This window comes from Necator americanus, chromosome X (genome assembly GCF_031761385.1).
Source record: "Necator americanus strain Aroian chromosome X, whole genome shotgun sequence".
NCBI lineage: Eukaryota > Metazoa > Nematoda > Chromadorea > Rhabditida > Ancylostomatidae > Necator > Necator americanus.
The window spans coordinates 35,227,064-35,243,732 of record NC_087376.1 but is presented as its reverse complement, the minus strand read 5'-3'; the positions used below and the strand labels follow the sequence as shown (position 1 = coordinate 35,243,732).

The 16,669-nt window shown below is 40.3% G+C and overlaps 2 protein-coding genes across 5 annotated transcripts in view; both read left to right on the top strand.

Annotated features, from left to right (window-relative positions):
• Positions 1 to 429: 429 nt before the first annotated feature.
• RB195_026412 (uncharacterized protein) overlaps positions 430 to 16,669 on the top strand; it is a gene marked incomplete at both ends in the record, with an annotated part of 30,106 nt that continues 13,866 nt past the window's right edge. For 3 of the 4 annotated variants that reach the window (XM_064214957.1, XM_064214956.1, XM_064214958.1), the window contains 4 exons: positions 430 to 461; positions 532 to 662; positions 856 to 965; positions 6,818 to 6,837. In XM_064214957.1, the coding sequence (XP_064070835.1) occupies positions 430 to 461; positions 532 to 662; positions 856 to 965; positions 6,818 to 6,837 (293 nt within the window). Of the gene's footprint in view, positions 462 to 531; positions 663 to 855; positions 966 to 6,817; positions 6,838 to 16,484; positions 16,582 to 16,669 lie in introns of those variants that run through there. The other variant, XM_064214955.1, reaches the window with a different exon arrangement.
• RB195_026413 (uncharacterized protein) lies at positions 789 to 1,121 on the top strand (the record flags this gene model as incomplete). Its single annotated transcript, XM_064214959.1, has 1 exon — positions 789 to 1,121. One exon carries the CDS (start codon positions 789 to 791, stop codon positions 1,119 to 1,121), a length of 333 nt encoding a protein of 110 aa, XP_064070840.1.

Genomic DNA, 16,669 nt, shown 5'->3' with positions numbered 1-16,669 from the left:
GCTATTTTAAGGAAAATAGTTAAGCGGTTTCTGGTTTTGCGCTGGTGCTTCTGGTCTCGTCTTTCTGTAAAAACTGAGAGCGAGATAACGCTCTCGGTTACCTTCTGCTACATACCTCTACTCTCCATTCATTTCTAACTCATGGATTTAATTGTTTTTCCTGAATCTCTGAATCAGCCAGTTATGCTACTATTAGAACGACTTCCATTATATCTCAGCAAGGCATCGAAAACAAGGTCTTCAAACCAGTTCCTGCATTTTGTCCTGAACGAAAAATGCTTAAGAGAACGAAATAGCTTCCTATAGTAATCATGTTGCAATCGTAACATCGTAGATAATTTATTAAATGTGACATGCCCGGTTTCACGTCCCATTTCTGTTTCGCATCTTTTTTCTCATTGTGATTCAATCCTCTAATCTTTTTCAATGATGGAAGAACTTCAGTACTTATACATGGAATCGTGAGTTTTACCATCTTGCGCTGTTCAGTTGCGGTTGGGTCTTGATGCCAATGATGTCTTACATTCCTAGCCAGATTCCTGCAGCGATTACAGTAAGACGTTCCTCTGCCAACCGCGGCCTTCAGAAATGGTTGGAGACGGGGAAACGACCATCTGATCCTCTTGAAAGAGCTCATGTCGAAGTCAAAGTCCTGGACTTTAGTCTATCTTAGGATAAGAACGGTAATGTGCTTCCGTTGGTACTTGCATCGATGAAAATCAACAAAATTCACCTTTCAACGTGAGCTGACGTTTTATACAAAGCGAATATGTGCCGCATGGAAAAAAATGCGAGCGCGCGGCGATGGTTTGGGACGAAAAAGTGAAGGAAACTGTCTGACATTAATCATCTTAGCCGTTTGCTTACATCATGCAGATCATCATGAGTTGTCATGCAAATACGCTCCTGTTCTCCGTGGATTCGGCGAAAAGGAGCCGTTGAATCGGTTTGGAGCGCTTCTTTCGGTGCGTATCAACAAGGCGACATGTGGCATTTACAGCAGAATTTGCACATGTTGTGAGCAGTTTAGCGTAGTTATAGTGGAAACTATCGTTAACCTTGTGCAGAAGTTCCGACAAACCCTCACTTTAGGATTTTCTGCAGTCCGTTCGTCAGGATAGGGTATCTTTCTCCCTTCTATCTCCTTTTTCTTTCTTCTTCTTCCTTCTACATGCAAATTCCTTATATTAGAGCAGTTTTTTAAGCTAATAGTCAGTTTTTTCCTATAGAAAGACTCCATGAAAAACCTCTTGTCTCTGGCTAACAAATATCAGTTGGCTTTGTAACTTGTGAAATAAAGCCTCCTCTTGGATTTGTTCTGGCATTTTTCTTTTAGATCGCGAAGTTTGTCTTGCCTATCTACCATCAAAAAGTGTTAATAGCAGCGTAGGTCGGCGGGTGTTTCGATTTCGATGCGCCCAGTTTTGACGAAGGATTCCAGGGTCAAATGCCGATGGAAGTGTCGGAGATCCGTTCGGCACTAATTGACGTTCTCTTCACTTCAGCTTTGTACCTCCGCATGCGCTTACGGCTACTTGAGCGTAGAGTTTTTTCGAACCTGTTCATTCGCAAACAGGACTTTTTCGTCTCATTCTTGCACTGTTCGTATTTCTTTCTTTTTCCCATTATTAAAATCGAAGCTGCATATTTCTAGTTTTTTTTTCTTTTTTTTTTTCTTTGGAATCTTCAGTCTATGTGGTAATGTAAAAAAGTTGAACATTAGAACCTTGGATATACTGCAAGGCTCAAACACAGTTTCTATTCTACTCCGCTTGAACCGCAGCAAAGGATGTATATTTTGATGTGCGACGAGGATGACAATCGAGAAAACACACACATCTGCGCAGTCGGCCGTCCCTTGCTGCTGGCCACACGAACCGCAAATAGGCCCGGCCTTCGCGCTGGACCAATATACTTCGGCAAGCGGCATCCGTTTAATATGCTTCGTCGGTGGACTTTCATTGCTGTTCTCTACCGGTCGTCTTCCTGATGATCCACTTTAATTTCTATACGGTGGCCATTGTAAGCGAAAGTCTTTCCTAGGCAGTGTTTCGCAGTAGCGTTGATGGATTTCAGGATCCGCCGAAAGGATAGTTCATTCTCTTTTCATATCTGTTCAGTACTTCTTACTTCCTTCATTTCTCAACGATCGTCCATTCCGCATTGCGTCTATTCGGCGCCATTTCTAAGATCATCTTTGGACAGAATCCCTGAACTGATTTCACCGTAACATTTCACGTAGACATGATTCCCAGATTCGCACAGACTTTGAAAAGGGCGTTTTGAGGGACAATAGGCGTAAAAACCATTTTGTGTATGAAGTAAAGTCTCGTCCTTCTCCATCATGAAAGTAGTCCTTTTTTCTGAATTAATCATTAGGCAAAAATGAAGAGCTTAGTCTTAGCATTAGAAGTTTTTGCAGCATTGAAATATCTATCTACGATGTTATCTACGATGTTACGATTGCAAGAAGTTTTTGAATGAGGAACTTGGTCCTACTTTTGCAATAATGTTTTGAAGAGCAAAAAAAAAGTCCGGCTTATCGCACCGCTAGGCAAGCAACAAGAATTTTTTTTTTTTTTTTTTTTTTTGCTAACATCGCTTTGCTTCGAATTCTTTTCTCCAAACGAATTCCTTTTCTGATCTAGTGACTGAATATTTCTTCTTTTTTGTGAACACTGACATTTTTCGCTGGGATATCTCGAAGAGTCAGTAAGGTGGAGAAGACGGCAGCAGACGGTCCAGAGGATATTGTCTATAATTATCTGTTCTGCGACCTCCTGCACATTCTAGTTTTTCGGAACTTACGACGTTGTCCTTCGCTTATTCAGAGCTCTCAAATACTATCGTCGATGTTTTCCCGGGTGTTTTCTAAGGACATCTCTCCAACCCGTGTACCGTTTTCAATTACTGAATAAATTATCTGCAGCTACCACGCTATCCACTGCCCTTTCCATAATATAAATAAAAATAAATAAACACAACTCGAACTGTATACGTAGAGGAGAGAGTAGCCACTTGCTATCACGACAGCTTGACAGCATATTTTGATGCAGAGGATAATGGTCCGAGGTCAGAAACTAAGGCAGACTTCTCGTAATCTATGGATAAGGTGTATGGTGTTAATCAATCCCTACGCGGCTACGCGTTCGATTTCAATTTAGAATTCGTTTGAGATCTAGAAATGCAGCCTGGCAATGACTTGCACGGGCTGGCTGATGTGTCGAGTCAGTGTTCCTTTTCTCCCAGAGAAGTTTGATATCAACGCCGAAGCTATGAAAGGCTTGGTTGGCGCTAGGGCGGATTCGAACCTCCGATCGATCGTGCAGCCACAGCGTAACCTCTTACCCTCTGAGCTGCACCGCTCCATAAAGATTTATGATCATTTTCATTGCCATTATTTTGATGTTATTGGACTGGACCTAAAAATTTTTTTAATTAGCCCTTAATAAATTTTGTTCAAGTACAAGTCCACGAAAAGAGTAATTAAAATGGTATTATGAGTTCATACTTTATAGGTTTATATACTGCCGCCGCCAGGGAAGAAGTATGAGCAGTACACATAATCATTCAGTATGCTGATCCTCTGACTCTCTTCTAAGGTTCACGATTAAATTTGACACATTACGCCGTGATTTTATTTTCATATTTGTCAGTAATTTTCGTGCAATGAAACATCTTAAAACTTTCCAAGACTGTAATGTGTTACACTATTATGAACTAGAACAGCAAAGAAGTGAAATGTTACGTGGGCACTTACAGCATCTATAAAATTTCTGCCAAAAAAAATCGTTAGAAACTCTGCTGTCAGAAAGAAAAAAAACTATTCTCCTTCATATACATATATAGGTGCGATGGGGCGAAGCCGGACCCTCCTCAGGTGAAGGGGATCAGCTCATGGGGTAAAGCTCAAGTGATGAAAATCGCTTCGCCAACCGTCCAGAGTGAGAGCGGTTGGAGTACTGCCCCGACAATCGCATATACCCCCATGTATCTACACACTTTTACTTGATTAGTCCGAATGCAACTGAAGAAAAATTGAGAACTGAACTCTCAGTGAAGAAAAGTGATCCTATGAACTTTGACACAACGGTATTGGACAACCATTGGGTCTGCGGGACTTTTACAAGGCTTTCTGTTCCCTCACGGTTTCAAGATCAGTGTTTTTATTGTTATGACAATTGTCTCTATTTTTTCCGATTTGTTTGAAGTCATCGCCATCTGTAATGAAGTTCCAGGTGAGTTTCTCTTTGTTCTTCTGAACAGCAACTGCAGTAAGGGTAATCTCCAGACAACCCAGGATCAAGTAATCCCTTGAAATTCTCGTGAATATTTCTTCCGTTTTTACAGGCTCTAGATGTTTTGCGATGATATTGAAACGATTTGGTACAAGTCACCGTTTCATCCACAATAACCGACCTTTAAATCAGGAAATGGGAAGATTTTGGGGCAAATTGTATGACATAAATTGGCATTAAAAATAAATTTGTACTATTATTATTATTCATATTTCTTTTTGTTCTTCTCAGTCAACACTTCCTCGAGATCTCAAATACTGCGAGACCTTCAACAGATTCTCTGTTTTTGTCGGCTATCTGTAGCATTAGGTTGTCCAGATGTTTTTTGTTTTTGTGTCGGAGCTGTTGCGCCCTTTCTATCTGATATTTGGCTAATTCTGTTTTCACGACTATCGTTTTCCTTCAAATTCTTTCAACTTCTCAAGAAGTATTTTTCTCGGCGCTTCATTTTTTTTTTTGAAATCTTACCTCTAACCACCATTCCGGTGACAGAGGATCCCAGTCGACGTGTTAATAATCTTGATCCTCCCAATGCACTGTGGAAGTGCACTCAATTTCCGGATTTGTTCAATGATTTCCTTAAGAGCACTCATAGTGTTTCTATCGCCCTCGTTCCTACGCTGCACTCTCAACTCGATTTGAATTTCACGTTCTGTTGTCCACTCGGGCGTCGTTTTTCACTGTTTCAGCACTATAGTGCGTTATCTTTGGCCAACATGAGAAACGAAGGCAGCAGTTCCCATTTTTCTGCGAATCGTTATCCCTCAGCGAGTCCTTTTATTTCTTTTTCATTCCTTGCCGGTTACTTGTACTTTGAATTCCTCGGTTTAACCGAGAACTGAACGCTGGTCACTGTCAGCCCCGACGTGCTCGCACTGGGCGCCAAATTTCACGCCATCTTAAGGATCTTCTTGGAGTAGCGGGCGTCGCCCATGCTTGACCTAATTCCTCTTGTATTAATACATGTCTTTAGTGTTGATGAGACATTTTTTCCATCACCGCCTGCTTTGAAACCTTTGAGGACTCTACAATGCATTAAACTCAAACAATTCGTTTCGCTTTAAATTCCTCCATTTTGTAGACTCTATGTTTTATTTTTTTATATGAAAGATAGTTTCCTCCAGTGCTGTCCTAAATTATCATCAGCTTCCAGACTCAACTACACGGCCACAACTTCAACTTTTGGAAAGTTACGCTGTAGAAGATTTTCATTGTCAGTACCACTGAAAGGGGTAATTATTAATGGCATTTTAAATACTAAGGGAACCCTTTACTTACGGATTATATGCTTTAAAAGGAATCTAGCACCCAAAAAAGAAGTTTTAAACTTGTAGTTTGAGAATCTGCGTTTTTGAAAAACTTTTCCTATCATAGCCGTTCAGTGTTGTCATTGTTTAATTTCGTCGATAGTTTCTGTCTCTGATATTTTTCAGATAATTATTTGTCCGGGATTCCAGGGACCGGTAAGCGTGGGTAGAAAAAACATGATAACAAATCAAAAAGTGGATGAGCATGAGCAATATTCAATATTGCTATTAGTATTTTTAGGTAATTAGACGAGTTGTTGGGTTTTTAGATATCCTAAGCGTAATGTAGAGTAGGCGCAGTATTGTTACTTGCTCATTGTGTTTAAAGTCTAACGTTGTGTGGACAACTCTGTGAAACCACGTAAGTATAATTCAAAAGCAGGCATACAATTTTTACCACATTTACATTTTACATTTATTACTATGTGATTTTTCAGTTATTATATAGGAACAGTAGCTTTGATAAGTCGCAGTAAGAATACTATAGAAATTATAATTGTGTTATATTTGATACGCAGATCGTGACCTCTCCTTTCACCTCTGCATGTGTGGCCCGACGGGCTACTATTCTTTATATACGAAAAATATTCGAATTTAATAGCAAATAAAAAGAAATTTCACTTAACTCTTATGATTCTACATCTACCGCTAAATTCTTTCCTTCTGTATATTCGAACCTTATTCCCTCTTTTCCGTCCTCTTCAGAAAGTAGTTTCTAGAGTCACAGAAGTCCACGGTGGTTCATGTCACGTTGCAAAAACAGAGAATTCAGCGAAAGACATGCACATAGTATAAAGTAAGTACAAATGTGTATCCAGGTTTTGCTCACTCTTCGTGCTCCGATGAGCATTTCTTCGCTGTTCAGGGAACGCATTTTGCCTTCGCGATGGTCCGCAGAAGGCCTTCCAAAATTAATTTCCCGACCCTCGCAGGTCAGAATCACATCTATGTACCTCAAATAGGGTCTATTTAGACAACGGCAGCTTCTCCAGACTCTGGCCCATTCGAAGCCGCTGCGTACATTTCACTGTTTAGTTAGATTCTCAGCGTGGCTCCATCATTTACGTACCATGACACGTCAGAATGCTCCGTTTTTACCTGGGGATTCCACGTGGGACTTGATTCGGATTCATTTTCTCTACTGTTTCTCATTTCTATGAGTCTTGAAAGAACGGAAGGTCGAGGAGCACAGTGAGCAAACATAAACAATAGCGGCGACAACAGCCGAGCAGGTGGGTGTTCGAGTCGACTATAGAAAGACTAGCAGTCTCCTGGGGAGTAACTGTACCGATCTGTGTTCTAAGCCCGGAAATAGGCTTAGTATAAAATATCTACTCCGTTTTGCACATATTATGCTATAGAAATTTGAGCTTGTAGCGCAGTGGTAGAAAGTCACTACTTTGCCAGAACGGTCATTAGCTCGAAAGCGCTGAGGAAATTGATAGAGAAAAACAATCCTTTCTTTATTGGGACTTTCAGAAGGTACTTTGATAAAGAAGAAATGTAAGGACATATTACAGCTTTCCGACTTGATTTTTCAATCTCTGGTGGAAATATTTCATATTTTCATACATCCACCGTCGCGCAACTGAATGGAATCAGTTAGAACGATCAGTTCTTCAACATCTCTCAAGGATTTCTTGTGTTTGTTTGATTAGTGCTGCTTTTCTCCCAAATACACGTCACCTGGGCACACTTTATTGTCAATGGCCTGATAAGTTTCTTGTCGACCTGAGCACTTTTTTCTTTATCAGCTCGCTGTGAATCACATTCCGTTGCTACCTTCTACGAACTGCCACCGATTAGGCTATCACACGCCTTCTCGTCATGTATTTTCTTGTACTACTTTACGAAACTTTACATTTCTACAATAATTTGTGTTTTCTCCAAGATATCAGATCTTCGATCAACCACATATGTCCGATTTTATTTGCTTCAGTAAATCGTATCCCATTATTTTTGACAATTTAGTATCCTGGAAGTGTTCCACATCACCGAAAAATCCTTCCGCTTCCCTTCTTGGTGACGATGAGATTTTAAACATTTTCTTTTGATCCCCATTTGTTGTTGTTTTATTTTTAGTTCTCAGAAGGAGAAGAAAATAAGCTCTTCTCTTTATCATTCTTTCTGTGATTTGAAAAAGTGCAGAAGAGAAAATACTGTTAAATGTGGTTTCGGTGTAGCAGAACGCAAAATTTGGATAGTGCATGAATATTTTAAAATGTGTTTAGTCGTAATACGAAGTAGTAGAATAAAAGTGAAGTGCGAAAGGTCAACAAAATCAAAGACTTTGCGATAAGAATGGGACAAACAAGCTCAGCGACGTTCTCAGCTTCACTATCAAACGATGTGTGTAACTTCTTTGGTGTCCGTCGTGTTTCCAAAAAAAAAAGTGCTACCATCAACGTTCTTAAGGGTTCTTTGCCTCTTTACATTTTCACCAAAATCATCCCAACTCTCACTTATTTTTCCCCTAGTTTTTTTCTTCAATTCTTTTCTATTACGAAATTTTGAAAAAAAAAAACACAAAATTACTTTTTGTATTTTGTGGTTATACTATGTATAGTAATGTAGATGCAGATGTAAGTAAACTAGATATGGTACGTTTCTTGGAGCGAAGCGAACTATCCATTTATGTCATCCTGTAGAATTCCAAAAAGTCCGATTTGTGGTTTGTGGTGTGGTTCTTGTACGTATATTTTATTCCATCAATCACGAGTGAAGACAACATTGTAACACCTATGTAGGATATTCTAACGATCGAGAAGTTACTGGAGATAGATCTTATCGACGTTAATCAGTAGTTCTAAGCAGCCATAAGTGAGCGCTAAGGTTAGCAATGGGTAACTGTGAATTGGCTACAGCCTACCCTCAGGGCAAGAACACTTCCCGAGCTAGGACTATGCCTACGAAGAGGAGCTGGAAACACCCTAGTAACATTGCTTCGCATTCTTCTTCAAAATGTTGTTTTCTGTGCCTGCGCGCGTCAGATTGTTACCGCTGACATTCCAGCTATATATTAAACAAAATTTTTCTTATTGTATTACTATTGAAACACTCTTGTCTCAGTAAAAACTTGACTTGCGAGATTTCTTGAATTATTTTGCTCGATATGAATTTCTTTTGCTTCCTACCGTGCTATGAGAAGAACTAACCTTCTTTTCAACTCTCAAATGGTCAAAATTTAGATAAGCTGATATCAGCTTCTGCTGATTACAGACAAAACTTAAAGGAAATGTCACAACTCCATCGAGCAGGTTCCTATTATTCAAAAATGGAGAATGTTCTAGTGCAACATCATTTTAGAAGCACTTTCGCTAGCTTCGAGGAGAAACGTTTTCGAGTATGTGAAGAGGTTGTGGCGCATAGCACCCAAATTATGGTTTTTTCTATCAATTCCTTCAGGTTTTTGCACGAGGCACATCTATGCTGTCACAGTGAGCTCATAAGATATTAATTTCCTAGGAATTCTCTGAGGAAGCTGTGTTTGCGGAAATTGTTCATTTTTTCAGGGACTCATGTTTATTTTTCTGTATTTACTCCGTTTTTCCTGGTTGTGAAGCGAGAAGCGCAGTCTCTAGAATACAGTAATTTGCAAGCAACATATCCTAACTAATGAAAGCGATGCAAATGAATGACCCATAAAATTGTTCTCGAGGAGAAACCGCTGGGTCAGTCCAATCCTTATTCTTTCAAGCAAAGAATGTGCCAATTTATCGACCAGAGAGAAATAAAAATCTTGGTTGGTCATTGCCGGTTCCGAAGCACTGACCGCACGGACGAAATGACCACTTGTAACTGTGCTACGCCTGCCTCGTAACTTAAAGGCATCACCCCACGAATCTGGAGTGGTACGGATTTCTGGTGGAGTATTCGTATACGGGGTCGTTGATTATGGGGGGAAGGGTGACTCCGTCCATTTCTTCCTAATTGAAAGCGGAAAACTGCCCGAAAGATACTGCTTCGAGCGCACTCTTTCCTACAAGGAGTTCGATTGGAGCGCACCGTGCGGCGCCGCATCTTTCGGGCCGTTTTTACGGCAACTGGGAAGAAATGGACGAAACCGCAACCCTCTCCGTAATCTACTATCCCGTATACGAATACTCCACCTGAAATCCGCACCACCTCAAATTCTTGGTATGCTGCCTTTAAATAATGCTACTGTTTGTCAGTCAAATTCGCAACACTTTTGTATCTGTGTACATTTGTTTGAATGCAGTTCATTCACTTCGTGGAACTCACATGACAAGAATGATTATTCGCACTTTGGCGATCATTCTCTAATCTATCCGCTAACTCTACGTAAGTGCACGCAGTTAGTTCTGATATCATATGTGGAAATAGAATTCATTGTGTTCAAACGTTATTTGACATTTTATGCTCGCATTAGCCTCAAGTGTCTTTCTAGAGTATGAAATCCGGTATTCCTGACGTATGGAGTATGGAAAAGAATTCCTCTAGAAACTGGAAATCAATAACATTCTTACAGTTTGAAAGCAAACAAGATATTGCGACTTCCTAGTACTCCAAATCCTTAAAATGAAAGAAGCAAGTCATTCCGACGACTTAATGCCCATGGTTCCATCAGCAACGAAGAGCGGTAGCAAGCGAAATAGTGAGGCGCCGATGACCTATGTGTACCACTAAGGAACCGCTGGCGGGCGCACTTTTCTTGGAATGGCACCGTGCCGATCGAGTCACATGTGCAACTGTTGGTCCGTCATGGAATTAGCAGTGTTGTGTTCAATGCTGCACGTGAGTCTAGTTACGCTCCTAATTTAGCCACTGACTCGTGTTGTTAAGGAAACGCACAGTCGACCGTTCATATTCATTACTGAGTCGTTTCCTTACGTTTTCGTTTGTCACCACAAAAACTAGGTGTGTAGGGCAATCGGTACCTCTACTCTACTACAGGTGGCATAGGTGCGCTGTCAGCGAGGAATGAAGGAAGGAGGGAAGGGGAGATGTCAGATGCATCCGCAGTGACCACCCCATGTCGCTTTTTTTTAAAGATTTTCTCGCATATCCCACTAATGGCAGAGGCAGCTGTTGACTTCTTGAATGGTGAATGTCTCCTTAGTTCACGTAGTTCATCCACGGTTTGCCGAATGAGGTGGCGACCGTTTCTGGAGACTTACGCATTCTTCCTTTTGCGGTGGTTTCTAGTCTCTCTCTCCACTTACTTCCGCTGTCGTCTTCTTCGAAAATCCACCGATCTTCTCCTTCTTCCGTCCGCAACTGTAGATGTACGAACTTGATATGTCAGAGCTTACGCCACTATACGTTTCCATGCCGTCCTAGGCGTGGGAGTCTCATTCAGATGCCGATACTGATCACTCTAAAAACGCTGCGCTTAAGCATTGTTCATTCAGCCGAGCTGCCATCTTACAGCACAATTCTCTAAAGTGTAAATAATGATTCTCACGTCTGTATTACAACGTGGTAAAGCGGTGCTGTAAGGGAGGATTTATTCTGGATTGTTTTTGGCGTTCGATGCCTCTATTGTTTTTTTTTCATTCTATTACTATTATAACTATCTAGTCGTAAAATCTTTGCACTTACCTTTTCTTCTACGGATCACTTTATCAGGAAAAATCACTTTTTTATGTCGTAAGGTTCCTCTGACACTAGTAAGGGAAATGTTCGCAGATTTGATGAAAGAGCTTCGAGGATACGAAATGAGCTACTGAATCCTTCAGAACTTTTGGAATTTGCACGACTAGCGAGGATTTGGGAAAAGTTGTCCGGCTCCAAAAAAGACGTAGAGATTGAAGGAGTCCCGTGAATCATTTTATAAGCCAGCCACGAGTTTAAAAATTTCTGAATATGAACATACTGAATCTGAATATGGATTCGAAGTCGTCAGCTCCTCCTAGAAGGATTTATTAACGCCAAAAACTTGTTCGTTTATCACGCTTATACTTTAACGGCAGTATATCAAGAAATTTGTGATGTTGGGGCCTTTGTGGGAAAACATAGTTCGGGGTATAGATTACGAATATGAGCGTAACCACTTTCGATTCTTTCAGTCGTCCCGAAAAACGATGTGGGGTTTGCCATAGTTCCTATGAGGTACGTAAGAACGCACCACCCTTGTACGTTCCTTCAGAAGCCCGCCTGAATGGGCTGGTGAGGAGAGCTCATTGATTTTCAATCGCTCGCCCCTGGACGCGGCCCATTCTAGCGTACCTTATCGGAACTCACACCTTTTCAGGACGATTAGAAGGAATTGAGGAATTGAGCGTAGCCGCATTGATATTCATAGTTTAGGACCTGAACCCTCTATTGTCCCAAAGAGACGCAAACATCGCCAAATTCGTGATATCCCACCTTTAAACTTGTGTTTTTGTGTTTATGCTTCTGTGCATATACGCGCTTGTGCTCCTAGCTGTCAGTTTCTGTTTTATTTTTTTTCTGAAATAAGTGAAATAGTACACACTCGCTGTTTACTGATGTGATATATGATTTTTACCTTTCCTGCGTTGAAATTTACTTTGTAAACTGGCACGGGATGGAACGCAAAAAGAGGGCGTTCTTAGCGCTTCATTCTTTCTTCATTCTTCGTTAGCACTAGGTACTACGTGGAACATTCTCGGATTATGCAACATTGAAGAAATCCTTGAATGCACAACAGATCGAACTGAAAGAATTTTGTACAATATCTAGCTTTCCACTGCAAAATGTAAGCTTAGGAGGGAATTCTGGATATTTCTTCCCAAATTTTTGCCTTTTCGTAGATCTTTTAGAATTTTTTTAGGAAACGAAAGCTCCTATATGCGTATTCTCGAAAGTTCACATTAAATCTGCAAAAATTTCCTTTACTTGAAATTATTCAATGGAGAGAGAGGTCAGTTATTGCAAGCTTACAATCCTTCGTCTGTGATGAGAAATCCTTGAAGGCTTGCACTGTACGAACATTCATAGAATGGAGATCTTAATAATAGCTGTTCTGGATTCGGAGAGAAAATTGCGGAACGCGTCCCATTCTTTAGATTTTTACACATCACTCAACGAGAATTAGGTCCCGAAAGAAGCCTGAAAATCCGTCGTTAGTCGTATGTTCGGCATTTTATTATAATAATAAATAACTCTCAAAATATCCTTACTTTTCTGTTTCAGTAAGGAAATTTCAATATCTGTAGTAGTTGAGAATACTACTCATTTTGCAACAACATAGGTTTCTTAAAGAAAGTTGTATTTCTTTGAAAGTATCTTAGGTCACCTTACGGAGTTCCCCAACATAATATTTTTAGTGGGTCGTGTTTAGTGCGGCGGGTCTTATTGCTGTCTGCTCGCGATGACTCGGCTTATACTAAGTGCAATTAGGCATTTGAGGATACGCACAAGTTGTATGCATAACTTGCACAGCTATGCGGGGGGGTTACTCAGATACTGGAAAAAGATGCTGTTGTCCAACATACCGTCAGTCCCAATCCAAATAAGTCAAACACCTAAATGGGTCTTTCGGTAGTAACTCCCCGTTTCGTTACGCTGAACTGTCGGATGTTGCCGATCTGAGGTACTCGGATCGTTCGGTTGCGGTTAGGCAGTTCACGCGGATTCTCGCGGGAGGTGGAAGGAGGATCGTCCGTATCTGCGTCTACGCCTTGCTCTCCCGGACTTGGTTTCTGATGAATTCCGCAAGCAAGATATAGCTTGGAAACATTTGCGATGGATTCTGTGCGTGGCTTTGCTGTGGATCGCGAGGCTTCGGCGGAGCTGTGCTCAGCGACGACACACCTCGGCGAAGATGCGGGCAGCCGTATCAGGCAATGATACCAGCCCGATTAACGCTTTTGAAAATCGATGCACCAAGAATTCATCAGTGTCAACACGACGTTTTTTGATCCGAAACATGTGTTTCTGAGTCATGACTTCTCCGACCGAAAAAAGCCCTCAACGGCCTGGTGTCGTATAATCCGTAATACCAGTTCCCCGTCAGTTCTGCTATCGAATCATCCCTATTAGGCACGAATTTTATCGGGAATTGGTTTGAACTCCAACGCATCTCTTCCGACACTCAATTCCATAATCTCACCTAAGTTCTATCTAATATTTGTCGGATGTATACGACTTTTTCTTTACCAATTTTTGGTAACGTTTCTGTGCAGGAAGTTACATTTGAGACTTATACAGAATTCATTCGCGACTAGGATTTACTCCTGCAGTTTTTTTAGGGGAACGCTTCGGAGATTCCTAGAGGGAACTTAAACAGCTTGCTTGGGAATGTTATGTTCGAGTCACCTTCATAGTTCTTGTTCAAATTGCTCAACGTTTCTCCGCGAACTTACTCGAAGCATTTACGAATACATTCGTCAAAGGCAGGAAATCTCTTTCTCACTTGCGTACAATTGTTTCTATCCGAATACATATTTCATTCTCTTTTTTTTTCTTCATTTGCATCTTTTTTCTTTTGAATCGCTTCTTTTTCCCTCGGCATCCACCCACCTCCATGGAAAAAAGTTGTTGCACCTGTTGTTGCTGCTTTTATTACAACCAATCGAGGAAATTAAGCATTTCTTGCGATGTTAACTTCTCCTTAGCTGATATTGTATCAGGTTGATGCCATATTTTTTCGTGAAATGGCTTGTGTGGATTTGCTCTACGTTGTCCTTGAATTGCCTCAGGAATCCGTCCTGTGATGATGCCTCAGATTCCTTCAGATAAACCAGTCGAGAGAGATCAATTCCATTCTTTTCCACTCTAAAGCTCTAATCCGTGCTACGTCTAGGACAACAGCTTCGATTTTCTCGAGAGTCTCAGTAGCATGATTTTCCTGCCCGCTTCAAATCTAACGTTCGTTGAGAGAGGTTATGCTGTAAATTAAAGGTCCGCCTTCTTGAAAATCTTTTTCTTTCGAGATGAGGACCGTAACGCAGTTGCTCGAATATGAGCGATGTGAATTCTATTTTTAGTACATGGAATAAGTATCTATTGAGGTCTAATAAACTATCACTGGGAGATTCTCATTCATCTATTTAACTCACATTAAGATGCTATATCCTGTGCCTTCTATTTTTTTCTAACTTCAATCGCCGTTAGTGCTTCACTTGGTGTAAAGCAGCTTACTTCAGAGAAGTGCTGTTTTAACAATCCCCGTTGTCTTAAAATTACCAAAACTTACTGAATTAAAATTACTTTAAGTCTTAGCATACTATTTCTAAAGGTTAGGTTTTTTGAAATTTCACTGTGTACCAGCACTCCCAGTTATTTGCACAGCTTTTTTTCTCCGCGAGACCTACTCTCCATGTCACAATAGGACGTAATAATAGAATGCGAGAACATCTTAATCAAATACGATCTTTGTAGATCTGTCTTGGAAAATCTTTGATGCTCCTTTTTTTCGTACCAGATTTTAGGTCAGGCGATTTTCTTCCGTCGTAAATGACCACTTAAGGAGCTGCTGAGCATTTTTAGGGACAGACCTGTCCCGTGCTACATAAACTATTCATTTTCTAGTCATTGTTCACGCATATTTTGAATGTTTTTGGTTTTAAAGCTGAAAAAAACAGACCATGGCTGCAATTTAAGCGAAATCCTGTGCAGTCAACTTTGATTTGTCTTGGAAACCCTTTCTTATGCATTCGTTCCATCTTAGATCCTGTAACTATATAATCTTAAGTAGGTCTTAAAGTAAAATAGGAAAAAAGCTTTCCAGTAGTAGGCGCAGAAAACAGAACACAAAATGTAAGAATATGGCATTCAGTCCGCTTAGAGACAAAGCAGATGAAAAAGAGGTCAGAGAAAGAAAGGTTATATATAACTGAGCTTGTTGGATTACGTTAGTACGAAGTTGAGGTACGAAAGAACTTTTTTTTCGTAGCTCACTTCTGAAATGTAAATAATGTTTTAAACAATTTTGAAGCAATTTTTGTAAGCAACAACAATTTTTTTCGAATAGCAATGGTGAGAATTCGTCTTCTACTTCGTGTTGCTCCTCGTTTTTTCCTTCACTTGGTTCACATCTCCATCTGCGTCTAGTAAGCTTACAAACTCCCACCATATATATATATATATATATATATATATATATATATATATATATTATATATATATATATATATATATATATATATATATATATATATATATATATCAACTACGGTTTTATTGTTTTTATTGGAAAAGTCCGGCACATGTACATCTTCGTAGTAAATTAATTAGACGATCATTTTCAAACGTGCTCTTAAATTTTTGTGTCTGACCTTCTGCTTCATTCACTCAGTCAGTTTGCTCAGAAACAAATTTTTTGGCGACCTTTGGTTCTGTGGATGTTTTACGCAGCTGTTGGGAATTTCTGATAAATTTCTCAGTTGGTGAACATTGCTCGTCAAACAGTAAGCAGTTGAAGAGAATAAGTTCTAAATTTAATATCAGACTCCATCAACATTCTAACGACACTGCTAATACTCATTATGGGTGGAAAAATTACCATGTTGTCGCCTTATTTTGTGATTTTTGCACGCAATTCCCAACTTGCTCCGCTCATCGCTAGCGACGTTTTTTTTAGTTTCAAAACTCATAGAAAGGAACTGCAATAGAGTTTTCTATCGTAAAATGTTATCGCTCAAGGGTAAACAGAGTCCTTTGCCCTCCGGGCACATATGGATTGTTATGGATTGCTACCAGATTTGTCTGAGAGTACAAGGACATTGACTTAATAAATAGCTTGGTCATGTAAGTTATTGTATAGATCATGTATAGCGTTCACTGGCCTCTACGATTCTGAATTTAATTCGAAAGCGCCAGTACATGGCGAGGAACTTTATCAGGATCGAACACATTTACGAAATGCTGGACATTCTTCACGACCACCTGCAGAAATGGTTCACTCTAACTGCGAAAGCTCCTCACTGACTGAATCGCTGTTCTCAGCGAAATGGTTGACTCGGGAGAGTCAATCGATCTCGGGAGGGATATCCCTGAGGATGCATGTAATGTGAAGGTGTGTATGCTATGTAGTGGTTCAAGCATGGGTGCGCTTGCGCTCTCGGCATGCCCTCGCTCCGTTTTTTTCTTGCCACCTCGAGCCACATTACACTAGTGCTGTCGCCTCCTACACGC